The 12,697-nt window shown below is 50.3% G+C and overlaps 1 protein-coding gene across 2 annotated transcripts in view; it reads left to right on the top strand.

Annotated features, from left to right (window-relative positions):
• Positions 1-12,697, top strand: part of PTPRS (protein tyrosine phosphatase receptor type S) — a 136,457-nt gene that overhangs the window by 81,539 nt on the left and 42,221 nt on the right. For both annotated transcript variants that reach the window (XM_073017078.1, XM_037994384.2), the window contains exon 6: positions 2,782-2,892. In XM_073017078.1, the coding sequence (XP_072873179.1) occupies positions 2,782-2,892 (111 nt within the window). The remainder of the gene's footprint in view (positions 1-2,781; positions 2,893-12,697) is intronic.

Raw genomic sequence — 12,697 nt, 5'->3', positions numbered from 1 at the left:
CTGAGTGTGGAAGGCCGGGGGGCTCTCTCCCCCTCTGGGAAGTACCCTACCTGGCAAGACCCCCAGAGTGCTGGGAGCCCCATGTTGTTTAGCCACCTCTGAAATGAGCAGTGCAGGCTGGGCGCAGTGGCTCACGCCTGTAATCCCAACACTGTGGGAGGCCGAGGCAGGTGAATCATCTGAGGTCAAAAATTCAAGACCAGCCTGGGCAGCATGGTCAAACCCCATCTCTACTAAAAACACGAAAATTAGCTGGGCGTGGTGGTGGGTGCCTGTAATCCCAGCTACTCGGGAGGCTGAGGCAGGAGAATCGTTTGAACCCAGGAGGCAGAGGTTGCAGTGAGCCACCAAGATCACGCCATTGCACTCCAGCCTGGGTGACAGAGACTCTGTCTCAAAAAAAAAAAAAAAAAATGCAAAGTGGGCCTTCCAGCTCCACAATTCTTTCTGATCTGGAGGGTCTAACCCAAGGACACGTAGAGACACGCGCTCTCAGGTCAGTCTGCTCCATCCCTTATCCCCCACCCAACTGCTGCCTCAGAGAAGAGCCAAGAGAAGGCCTGAGTGGGAACCCTGGGGAAGAATCAGTGTCCAACCCTACCTTTGCTACAAATGCTGTGTGACCTAGAGCAGTCTCCTGACCCTCTCTGGGCCTCCTTAGTGATGGAGATACTGCCTGCTTCCCAGAACCTCGAGGTCAAGGGAGAATAGGCAGTGTTCTATGGGGGCAGAGTCTTTATCCATGACCTCCAGAGAGAATCCCCCAATTTGTGGGTGCATGTCATTTCTGTGGGATAATCACAAACAAGACGGGAAAACTCAGTCTAGGTGTTTGGATCCTTGGTGCGGTAGGCTCTGATTGAAGCCTGTGATTCAAACACATTTGCGGATATTCACTCATCTTCATTTACTCATGGTCGACAGGCACTTGGGTCCAGACCTGTGATTCAAACATACTTAGATATGTTACACTAAGTTTTGTTTACTTATGAGAATAAGGACTTTGGGCCGGGCGCGGTGGCTCAAGCCTGTAATCCCAGCACTTTGGGAGGCCGAGACGGGTGGATCACGAGGTCAGGAGATCAAGACCATCCTGGCTAACCTGGTGAAACCCCGTCTCTACTAAAAAATACAAAAATCTAGCCGGGCATGGTGGCGGGCGCCTGTAGTCCCAGCTACTCGGGAGTCTTGAGGCAGGAGAATGGCGTGAACCCGGGAGGCGGAGCTTGCAGTGAGCTGAGATCCGGCCACTGCACTCCAGCCTGGGCGACAGAGCGAGACTCCGCCTCAAAAAAAAAAAAAAGAGAATAAGGACTTTGATCCAGGCCTGTGATTACAAACATACGTGTGGAAACTTTTGCCTTATTTTTTATTTTTGGACACTCAAGTTTTTATTAAGGCCTGTAATTTAAGACATACTCGGCTTCATTTACTTGTGAAAATGAGGGACTTGTTTCAGGCATGTGGTTTCAGATATCTTTGGGGAAATCTTGGCCTCGTTTTCATTTACTCATGGGCACAGCAGTGTTTGATCAAGGCCTGTGATTTCAGATATTCTTGAGAAGGTTCATTCATTTTTATATGTTCATTGGAAGTGAAGTCTTTGATTTGGGCCTGTGATTTCAAATGTATTGAGGGGAAATCAGTTCTATTTTCATCTACTCATGAACACCAAGACCTTGGATTTTTGCCTGTGATATTTAAATTTTAAATATGCCTGTGATTTGAAAAATTGCCGTCTTCTTTATATCTGTATTTACTCATGACCAACAAATTCTTTGATCCAGGCTTGGAGCATTTTAGCCTCAACTTTACTTGTGAGTATAAGAGGCTTTCAATCAGACCCCTGATTTCAAACACTTTTGAAAATTTAATCTAATCCTTGTGTACCTATGAGCATCATAGAATTGGGTCTAGGACCATAATTTTAAACACACTCGACGAAATCCATTCAATTACTCATGAGCACCAGGATATTGACTTCAGGCCTGTGGTTTTAAATACAAGCAGGTAAATTCAGACTTTTACTTTGACGACTCAAAATACTTGGGGAAATTCTGACTTCTCTTCAATCAACTTCAGGCCAGAAGGCTTGGATCCAGATCCATGGCTTTGATTTCAAACATACTTGATACACACCAGCCTCAACGTTTTTTACTTTAGCTACCTCAGGGTATAACCTAATCCTGAAATTTCAAACACGCCTGAAGAAGTACAACCCTGTCTCCATTTACTTATGGGTGTTGAGGACTTTGAGGACTAGGATTCCAAACACAATTGAGGAACCCAGACCCATGTTCATTTACTCATGGGCACTTAATGAAACAGAGCAACCACCGGCTCCCTGAATTTTCACATGATTTGTGGTGGGCCCCCTTAGGTCCCTGGATCTATCAAATGATGGTTATGAGTTGTGAATGCCAACCCACTCTTTCCTTCTGACTGGGAGAGCATCATTTAGTGCTTTCTCAACCACACTTTACTCCAGCTTTGTAATTCAACCTGGCAGTCATGAAGCAGCAGCCTCATGACCAGCTGCTTTTCCACTGCGAGTGGAGAATTTGCTGGGGAATCTGGTGTGTCCAGGCCCTGGTGGGGCTAGAGGTGTGGGGGTGGAGGTCATACAAGGCCTGGCCGAGCTGGGGCTTCTCACCTCTTATCTGCCTCTCTGGCCCAGCCAGAACAGGAGACAGGCCAGACAACACTCTGGTGGGACAGCTTTCCCCTGCTCACTCCTGGGCCCCCCTCTCACGGACCAAGCTTTCTCCCCTCTTCCCACAGGAGCCCTGCAGATTGAAAGCAGTGAGGAAACCGACCAGGGCAAATATGAGTGTGTGGCCACCAACAGCGCCGGCGTGCGCTACTCCTCACCTGCCAACCTCTACGTGCGAGGTAGGGAACGCCGTGTCCAGGTCAAAGGCAGGGACCCGCCCCGTCCCATCCCCCTCCCTTCTCGGGCTCACCGCCTCCGGGCTCCCCCGTCCCCTGCACACCCAAGCAGGAAGGCCCCTCCCCGGTCGCAGTGGGACCTTGGCCGAGGCGGCATCCCTCTCTGGGCCTCAGTTTCCTTACGTGTAGAATGGGGGCAGCTTAAATTCCCTTCCTCTTGCCTTGCAACAGATGCCCCGTGGGCAGCAGGGTTCTGGGGAGGCAGTGATGGTGGGGTAGGAAGGCGTGGGGCAGGGTGAGGGGGTGAGTCTTGGGCCTACAGGGCCAGGGGAGCCTGCAGGCCTCTGCCCCACCCCACCCCACCCGCCTGCCCACCCGAGTTGGCTTCTGTGGTGTGTCGTGCCTTCCCGTGCTGTGTGCTGGCTTTGCTTCTCCTAACTTTGTGGCCTCGTAGCTCCCCGCTTCACTGCCCCCCCAATCCAGGGCCCTCAATCTAGAAGTTGGGGAGGGGTCTTCGAGGCTGTCCCCCCGCCCCCCACCGGCTAGTCCAGAGCCCGGTGCCTTCTGTCTCTTCCTAATGACTCTCGGAGAAGGACAGTCCAGGCCGTTGGGAGGCTGGGGCCACAGCGGGCACAGGCACCCGGGGGGCTCGGTAGTTGCACCAAGCTGGGGCAGGCACGGCACCCAGCGAAGCTTGTTGCTCTTGGTTTCCAATTCCCACTCAGTCATGCCCAGCAGCGTGGGGGCCTCGCCCCAGCACCTCCCCACTCCCCGGCCCCAAGGAAGCTTCCTTCCTTGTGGGTCCCTTGGTGCTGCCTCAAAGGTGCCAGGGGGCTCCCTTGCCCCCAGATTCCTCCGTTGGCCTCCTCTTATCTCGTGTGTTGGCTCTTGGGTCTTTTCAGAAGTTGTAGTCTTCCTCCTCCTCCTCCTCCTCCTCCTCCTCCCCCCTTTTTCACCTCCTAGTAGCTGTTTCTGATCAGATTTGTGGTAGAAACAGCTTCTGCCAGGATGCCAGAGCCCCATTCAATCCCCAGGGCTGCCCCAGTTAGCGCTGTATAATTGACTCGATCACATCCTTCTCTGGGCCTCAGTTTCCCCCATGCGAAGTGCCAAGCCCTAGTCATTCTCCATCCAGGAGGCCGTGTGGCTCATCCCCCGCCCACAGACCCTCACTCACCACCTTTGTCCTCACCATCCACAGCACCTGCTGGCCCTGAAGTGACTCCTTGGTCCTGGACCTGGGGTTTTGCATTTTGTCTGTGAGGAGGAGGCCGCATGGATGGGGAGGGGATGGGAATGTGGGTGTGTGGGCGGGTGGTGGGTAGGGGCACGTCTGATCCGCTGTCACGGCACCTCTGGTGAGTTGTAACGCGTTCGTGACTCCAACTGACTGGTCTTCACCTAACCTGCTTATTTCTCTGCCAACACCTGGGATGGGGGTTTGTAAATCCAGCAGGGCTCAAAAGAGTGTGGACAGCGGGTATGGGGCAGGGAGCCGGGTGGGGCCTTTAGTGAGGGTGCAAGAAGGGAGGGGGGCTTCTATGTCCTCATCGCCCAGAGGTGGGGTCCCCAGCATGAGCCTCCATCCTCTTGGGGGCAGTCGAGGGGGTGAGGTTCCACTTCCCCATCTTTGCCTGGGTCTTAGATGCTCCAGAATCAAGCTTAGAAAAGAATGGAGAAAGGCAAATGTAGATCTTGTATGTCAAGGGCAGAGTGGAAAAAAGACAAAAAGGTCATTGCTGTTCTTTTTATTTTTTAATTTTAATTTTTTTTTTTGGTTTAAAGAAAAAAAAAACAACAAACTATTGCAGCTTTTAGCCTTGGGAAGTCCTCTTTTTACTCTCTGTATCTCCCCTATTTTTTCTCTTCTTCCCATGTCATTGTGTTCCGCATCAAACCCCCTTTACATCCCTCAGAGCTTCGAGAAGGTTGGTGTGTTTTTTTCTTTTTTACTTTCTTTACCCACATTTTTACATTCTGAAAATGACACGCACACACACAAAACACATGTAGACACCACACGGACACACGCTGACACGCACACGAAAAAAATAGAAAAATGAACAACAATTTTAAAAGATGGAATATGAATCATAAGCACAAAGCAAACTAAACAAAAAAAACCGCCAAGCGAGAGCAAAACCCAGAAAGACACGAAAATCTCAGCCGCGCCCAGCCCGGCCTAGGGCCGGCCGCACACATGCGATGCTTGCATTATGGTCGCCTCTGCATCCGTTGGTAATGTTGTTGCTAAGTTTTTTGCACTCCTCGTCGTCATGGTAACTTGGGCCTGATGCATGCTGGGAGAATGTAAAAATTTCTCTGCATGCTTCTCTTGTCGGTTTGGTTTGGTGAATTCCCAACGCCTTCTGTTGGAGTGTTTCTCGTCTTCCGTTCCGTTTTTCTCTTTTGGTTTTCTTTTTTCCTTTTTATTTATTTTTTATTTTTTCTTTTTTTCTTTGGTTTTGTTTCGTTTTGGGGGGAAAAATCAAGTGGTTCTTTTTTCCCCTCCCATTCCCTTCACCTGGTCCTCTTCTCTCCCAAAGTGACTCGTCTTTGGTTCTGTCTTGTTTCTGTGCTCTTTGGTTTTGGTTTCTTGGGTTGAGCTGTTCTGTGGTTGTTCTCCAAACGCATTGTGATTTAAAAGCCAGTGTTCCTGTCCCAGCTATCATCCAGGAGGGCAGAAGGGATCCCACAGCTGGGATGCCAGGGCAGAAAGTGACCACTTAGGCACAAGGGCACAAGGGAGGTGGCACAGACAGATGGCAGGAGGTCAGAACATGGGTGGGGTATGTGGAGAGAGCAGCCCAAATTTCTGACCTCACTGGCCAGCCCCTCTTTCCCCAGAGGTAGTAACTCAGCTCCCTGCCTCCAAGCAGCCATGTTGGAAGGAAGCTTAAGCAGGCAAAGTATTCCCATCCTTCTGCCTGGGAATGAGACTGCCTCCTGCGCTCCCAAATAAGCCCAAACCCAGGCATTTGAAGTACTGCTGAATGTGCACTAGCATTTTGAGTTCTTACTCATTTTAGTGACGTATCCAAATATGGATTGTGGTCAGTTTTAAATGAGGGGAGAGGGCAATAACAGCACCATCTTCACAGGACCGTGCATACTTGGGATGTAATCGGCACTCGAAATGGCAGCTGCTGTGATGACTGTATGCATTCTGACTGGGTACCAATCCAGAAGTGCCCATTAGGAGATGTAGCCTGACAGACTTTGGAAGAAAGACTTGGCCAGTTGTCTGACCTGGAACACTATGTCTCTGCCTCCCAGGCAGCACTGGCTGCTTCCCCCATCCCCTGTCAGACTCTGAGCCTAGTCACAGGTGTCTTTTGTCCAGCAACACAGCATGGTCACTTTCTGAGTACCTGAGCATCAGAGCTGTGGAATTCTGGAAACAGCCCAGGGGAACCTTGGACACAGCCTCTCCCCTGCTCTCTCTGCCTCCCCAACTCTCCCTCTGCTTCTCTTTCTCTTTTTCAGCTCTCTTTCTCTCTGTGTGTCTCTCACTCTTGCAAATCTTTAGAGATGCACACCCCCCCATCTTCTGCTCCCCTCCCCAAGAAAAGGCATGCCCTTGAGAGTCTTACTCCAACCTCCAAATAAAAACACCCCCCAATAAAATATCCATGTAGATTTTTAACCACCAACCCCAGCTGACTACCCAATTTAGACAATGTTGAGGACAGAAACCAGACTTTGGAATTACCTTTTCCCCTCCTTGTTCCTCACCCACCTTCTCTAAACTTGCCAATTATTAAATCCTGGACCAAGTTGGCAAGAAGACTTTAGATGCAGTAAGATCTCCTTGTTAATCCACCATGAGAGCTGCCAGGCTGACCCTCAGAGCAGTGCCAAAAGATGGGAGAAAAGGGGCTCCCAGCCTCTCCACCAAAGCTAGGTCCTGGTGCATTGGAACTGAGTGAACAGAGGGTCTCTAAAGATCACTTGGACTTTCTGGGCAGTACATCCCAGAAAGTGATGAGAGCATAGGCTCTGGACTCTGGCAGACCTGGATTCCAGTCTTGTCTGTGCCCCTCCCTGGCTATGTGACCTTGAACTAGTCACTTGACCACTTGGAGTCCCCACTTCCTCATCTGAACAGTAGAGATCATAAATGAACTTCGATCACAGGTTAGTTGGAAGGATTTCATTGAACTCAGTGCTTGTTAAGTGCTCTATGTAACAAGCATTGCCAGTAGGATTGTTGTAAATAAAGGATTCAAGCAAATGATCTGGGCAAGTCACTTCCCTTCTTCGTGGGTCTTAGTTTCCCTGTTGTGTACTTCACATGTCCACTGTTTGAATAAGATGGCATATGGGAAACTTTTAAAAATAATTGTAGGGCAGAAGCTAATTCATTTGCTCAGACCTCATTTTTTGCTAGTGCTTTCCTGAGCTCATCTCATGATCTCATTTTCTCCTGGCTCCAACCCCATCCCCATGAAATCAGCGGCCTCCCCAGAGCCATAGCTCTCATTTTCCCCACTGTCATTTCCTAGGAAGTTCTGTGGTCACAGAAAGGGACAACAAAGACCTATGTTAAGTACAAGGCTACCCTTGCAGATAAGTACCAGCCTGCCAGAAGAGATGAGCTACCTGGCATGTTCTCAAAGCTACAAGTATTTACATTGTTGCCAGAGCAGCCCATCACAGGAATTAATTGCAAAAAGGGGGAAAAACCTAAACTCTAATCTCTTACTTATTTTTGAAACTGACAAATCTCCAGCTTTGGCTGACTCTGGGTGGAACAGGGGGTAAAATATTCAGACTTGCCCTTCTCCTCCTAAAATTTATCTCTGGGATCCAAAGGGCTGAAGTCAAAATTGTGTCCATTTTTAAAAAATACAGCTGGCAGCTCCATTCCCGGCTGTAGTTGAATTCTCCCTCCTCTGGCTTTTGACAAGGTGGGAAGATGATCAGATTATATTCTATCTGACTGTGAATGTTCTTTTCTGGTTCTTTAAAACTCTAAGCCTTTAGAGTATGAGTTAGTGGCTCAAGGTAGTGTCTTTACCACCTGGTCTAGCAACATAGCATTATTGAAACAGAGGACTGTGTAAATGGTCCTCTGATGCCAGGGGAACTTGGAACAAGCTGGAGACATCAGGAGGAGTTTTCTTCTTTTTTCTTTTCTTTTCTTTTCTTTTCTTTTTTTTTTTTTTTTGAGATAGAGTTTCATTCTTGTTGCTCAGGCTGAGTGCAATGATGTGATCTCTGCTCACTGCAACCTCCGCCTCCTGGGTTCAAATGATTCTCCTGCCTTAGCCTCCCAAGTAGCTGAGTTTACAGTTGCCTGCCACCACGCCTGGCTAATTTTTGTATTTTTAGTAGAGACAGGGTTTTGCCACATTGGCTAGGCTGTTCTCCTTACCTCAAGTAATCTACCTGCCTCAGCCTCCCAAAGTGCTGGGATTACAGGTGTAAGCCACTGCACTCGGCCTTTTTTTTTTTTTTTTTTTTAAAGACAGAGTCTTCCTCTGTCACCCAGGCTGGAGTACAGTGGCATGATTTCGGCTCACTGCAACCTCCACCTTCTGGGTTCAAGTGATTCTCTTGCCTCAGCCTCCTGAGTAGCTGGCATTACAGGCGCCCGGCACCACACTTGGCTAATTTTTGTATTTTTAGTAGAGACGGATTTCACCATGTTGGCCAGGCTGGTCTCAAACTCCTGACCTCAGGTGATTCACCCACCTCAGCCTCCCAAAGTGCTGGGATTACAGGCGTGAGCCACCGCACCCGGCCAGTTGAGGAGTGTTCTACCTTGAAGGGACTGAGGATGTCTTCAAGGTTTTGGAAGAGGCCAATGGGACTGGCATAATTTAACGCAGAGTCTCGAGTGCTGAGCTAAGAAACCAGTTCCTGATGTGTGACACCAGCCAGGCCTAGATTGCCCGATTTCCAGGTCCTCTTTTTCAATATTTGTGACCCGTCTCCAGGCCTTTTCAGATCAATCCATAGTATACAAATTTATGGGGGAAAATTGTTTTTTAAATTAAATTTCCAATACCCAAGCCCTAAAATTGATGGATGTGACCCCCAGGTGTTCCCTTCACCTCCTGGCCCCCCAAAACAGAGACAGACATAGATATTGGGCTGGAACACCCCTCACCTCCTATATCCCCAGAAAGGCTCGCGTTGGGGTGTGTGGGCCAGCTCCCCAGTTCGTGCTTACTATACCTGGCCACGCCTCCCCACCCAAGGCCGCTGGCTTGATCCTAGGAGCAGGCAGTGTTCGATCAGGACCCAGACCTTCTCATCCCACCCTCATCACATGGGGGAGAGGGGACTCCAAGGGTGGGAAGGCAGGCTTCCCTCCATTTGGGCAGGGCGGGCGGCGAGGAGGGGGTCATTCTGCAGGAACACTGAGCTCTGAACACCTCTCGCCTGCTGCCTGCCTCACACCCTCTGCATTCGCTGTTTCCTCTGTTGGGGGAGGGGGTTTGTGAGGGGAATATTAGATTACACCTTGTCATTTGGAAAGCCCTGTGTCTCCGGCGGCCGCAGCGAGGTGGGGGGCGGTGAGGGAAGTCCATGGATTGGCCAGAACTGGGAGAAAAACAAAAAGACACGAGAGACAGAGACAGCGGGTACCAAAAAAAAAAAAAAAAAAAAAAAATGTAAAAAGTATCTAGAGCGCATCGAAACGTCCAGCTCAAAATACCAACCACTTGCCAAGGCCGCTGGTCAGCCCGTGGGCCACGGTGCCAGCCAGGTCCCTCCGGGCCTTGCACGTTACCTCAATGGCGGAGGGAGCTGGCGGTGGGAGCGGGGAGGCGGGAGGGAGGGAAGGAGGCACAGCCAAATGATGGAAAAGGGTAGCAGAAAATACGCAGGTGGGCTGAGGGGCGGTGCCCACCCTCCTTGGGCCACAGGCTGGAGTTCAAAGGAGAGGACCAGAAGTGGGCTGTGGAATTAGGAATGTTCCCAACCCCTCCCTTCCCCCCCGACAGGTGTAATCTAAGCTTAAATAACCCCCCCGGAGGCTGCACAATTTCTTGGCATCTCTCCCCTGCCCTCTCCATCCGCATATTCATTTTGGAGTTTGGAGAAGTATCTAGAACCTTCTCCCACCCCAAAATGCCCAGCAGAGCCCCCCACCCCGTCCCCGCACCCCTTGGAGCTGCGGCTTGCTGAATCGTTGAGATGTCTGACACTGTCGGGGTTCCTTACCTAGTGCTTCAACCAGATCACCTCACTTTTGAGTTTCCTTCCCCCCCCCTTTACCCTCACCCCCCACTCCCAACCCCCTTTTTTGGTTTTTGTGTTTCTGCCTCTTCCTGCCTGGGGGAGGGGTCGTCTCCTGGTTGCTTTGACGGTTTTTGAGTTGTTTTTCCATGTGAATCGGGGTTTGAAGCGACCACCCCCCGCACAACCTGCCCCCCCCACCCCACCGCCCACCCTCCCGTCCCCCTCGCCCAAGCGGGTCCCCCCCGCTGGGACCCCCCGGCTACTCGGTGACGAGAAGAGCTGGAAACCAGAGCCAGCTGGAGCGTGCTGAGGACCAAGGCTGGTGTGGTCCCCTTATAACCTGCCTGGACCCTCCATTCAGGTCGGTAATTGGGGGCGGGGGTCCCGCGGGGCCTCTCCATCCTGCGGGGCCTCTCCGTCCTGTGGGCTCCGTGCCCACCTTACTTTCTAACCTGCACCTCAAGCTTGCAGCCGGGGGTGGAAAGATGACGTGGGTGGGTGCCAGCACCAAACCGGGCAGAACACAGCGTCAGTCACCCGCCCTTGCCAGCTGGGAGGATGCCCAGAGGCCTTACCAGGCCCCCAGGGAGAGGGAGATCTGAGCCACCTAGTGCCAATGGGCATGATCCTCCCTTAAACTCGTGGCAAACCAGCCCTCTTCCTAGAGCGCACCCTTTGAAACAAATAAGGTGGGTGAGAAAGCAAGTGGGCAATTTTCTTAGGTGTCAGAGAAGCCATGATGATTTGTTGGCAGGTCCATTTAACTGATGGTTGCCGGCCATGTTGGGGATTGTGAGCCCTAAAATTACTGCTGTTGATAAATACCCTCCCACATTTAACTGATTTATAGTTAACCCTATATATAGTTATATAATTACTATGTAAATATAGTGAACTCTATAGTTAACTGATTTATAGTTAACCCTATATATAGTTATATAGTTACTATGTAAATATAGTGAACTCTATAGTTAACTGATTTATAGTACTGCAAGTCTTCTACATATTTAATGGAAATCCCCTTGTCTCTACTTCTAAAAAAAAGTTAGAACTACCTTGCAAATTATGACATCTCTACGGGGAGATATTTTAAGATTAGATCAAACAGGAACAGGGTCTTTTGGATACGATGTCGACCCTTACAGAAGAGATAAATTGGCCTGGCACTTAACCTTTAGATCCTAAATCTAGATCTTACTCCCTTTGATGTTCCAACAATTCCTTTGAGTATGAGCCTTTTGCTGATGGCTTCTGGACATTTATTATGATGGCTACTGGATGTTATTCAACCAGTGTGGCTACTGGCCAGTACGTGGAGTTTGATATAGGCGATGGGGTACTTTTTTCCTCTTTGGTGTCCGCAGTGGGTCAGGACACAAGTTTGAAAGAGCCAGATGCCAAGAATTGATACTTGGCTGTAATCCTTGTTACTCACCATGGTGAGAAAAGCCTTGTTTTCTCTGAGAGGCAGGAACCAGGTTCGCCTGGCTTTGAGTTCTGGCTACATTACTTCCTTTCCGTGAGTTCCATCTAGTCTTGTCACCTCTCTGAGTCTCTGTTGCCTCATCTGCAAAATGAGCATAAGGATGTTTGCCTCTCAAAATTGTTAGAAGGAAGAAAGTAAGATGGGGATGCAGTAGAAATTCTTACTGTTCCCATTTCCTTTATTTATTCATTTATTTATTTATTTATTTATTTATTTGGAGATGGAGTCCTGCTCTGTCACCCGGGCTGGAGTGCAGGGGCGCGATCTCGGCTCACTGCAACCTTTGCCTCCCGGGCTCAAGCAGTTCTCCTGCCTCAGCTTCCAGAGTAGCTGGGACTACAGGCACCCACCGCCACGCCCGGCTAATTTTTGTAATTTTAGTAGAGATGAGATTTTGCCATGTTGGCCAGGCTGGTCTCCAACTCTTGATCTCAGGAGATCCGCCTGCCTCGGCCTCCCAAAGTGCTGACATTACAGGCATGAGCCACCACGCCTGGCCTCCATTTCCTTTTTATAATTCGTCCCTGGACTCCTTTAAGGTAGAGAAGCTGTTTGATCGTGCCAGGACCTGGAAAGCTGAAAGGTAACTTCACCAGCTCCATGCCTAGATTTAGCACCTGCTGTATCAGGCACTGCCCCAGTCAGGTTAATGCCTTTCTCGTCAGGATACCCAATTCCCTCCATTTTACAGATGAGGAAACTGGGACTCCAAGAGGATGGGGGACCTTCCCAAGGCCACCTGGGCTCATTCAGCTACATCAGCTCCTCCACCTCTGCCTGGAGAGGTTTACTATGGGATGCTGAGACCCTGAGGAGTTCACCTTGCTATGTGATTTCAGCTCTGGGACCTCCAACTCGCTCAGCCCTAAGAGGGGCAGGGTGCCGTTGAGAAGTGGGCTGAGAGGGGCTTTAGAGAGACAGACTTGAGTCGGGCAGGGTTGGTTTGTTCCGAAGGGTTTTTGTCCATGAGGCTCCCATCCCTGTGGCCACCCCAAACCCTTGGCCAAGGCTCTTGGGTGCTGGGTGGGGAGGCCGGATCCTGTGTTCTGCCAGGGGGAGGGTGTCTCCCTGGGGAAGCCACAGTCCTCCTCCTTTCAGACCCCGATTTTCAGCCCCACACCCATTCCA

Source organism: Chlorocebus sabaeus, chromosome 6, assembly GCF_047675955.1.
Source record: "Chlorocebus sabaeus isolate Y175 chromosome 6, mChlSab1.0.hap1, whole genome shotgun sequence".
Classification (NCBI taxonomy): Eukaryota; Metazoa; Chordata; class Mammalia; order Primates; family Cercopithecidae; genus Chlorocebus; species Chlorocebus sabaeus.
The sequence above is the reverse complement of the archived record's forward strand: the minus strand, read 5'-3'. Positions and strand labels throughout refer to the sequence as shown.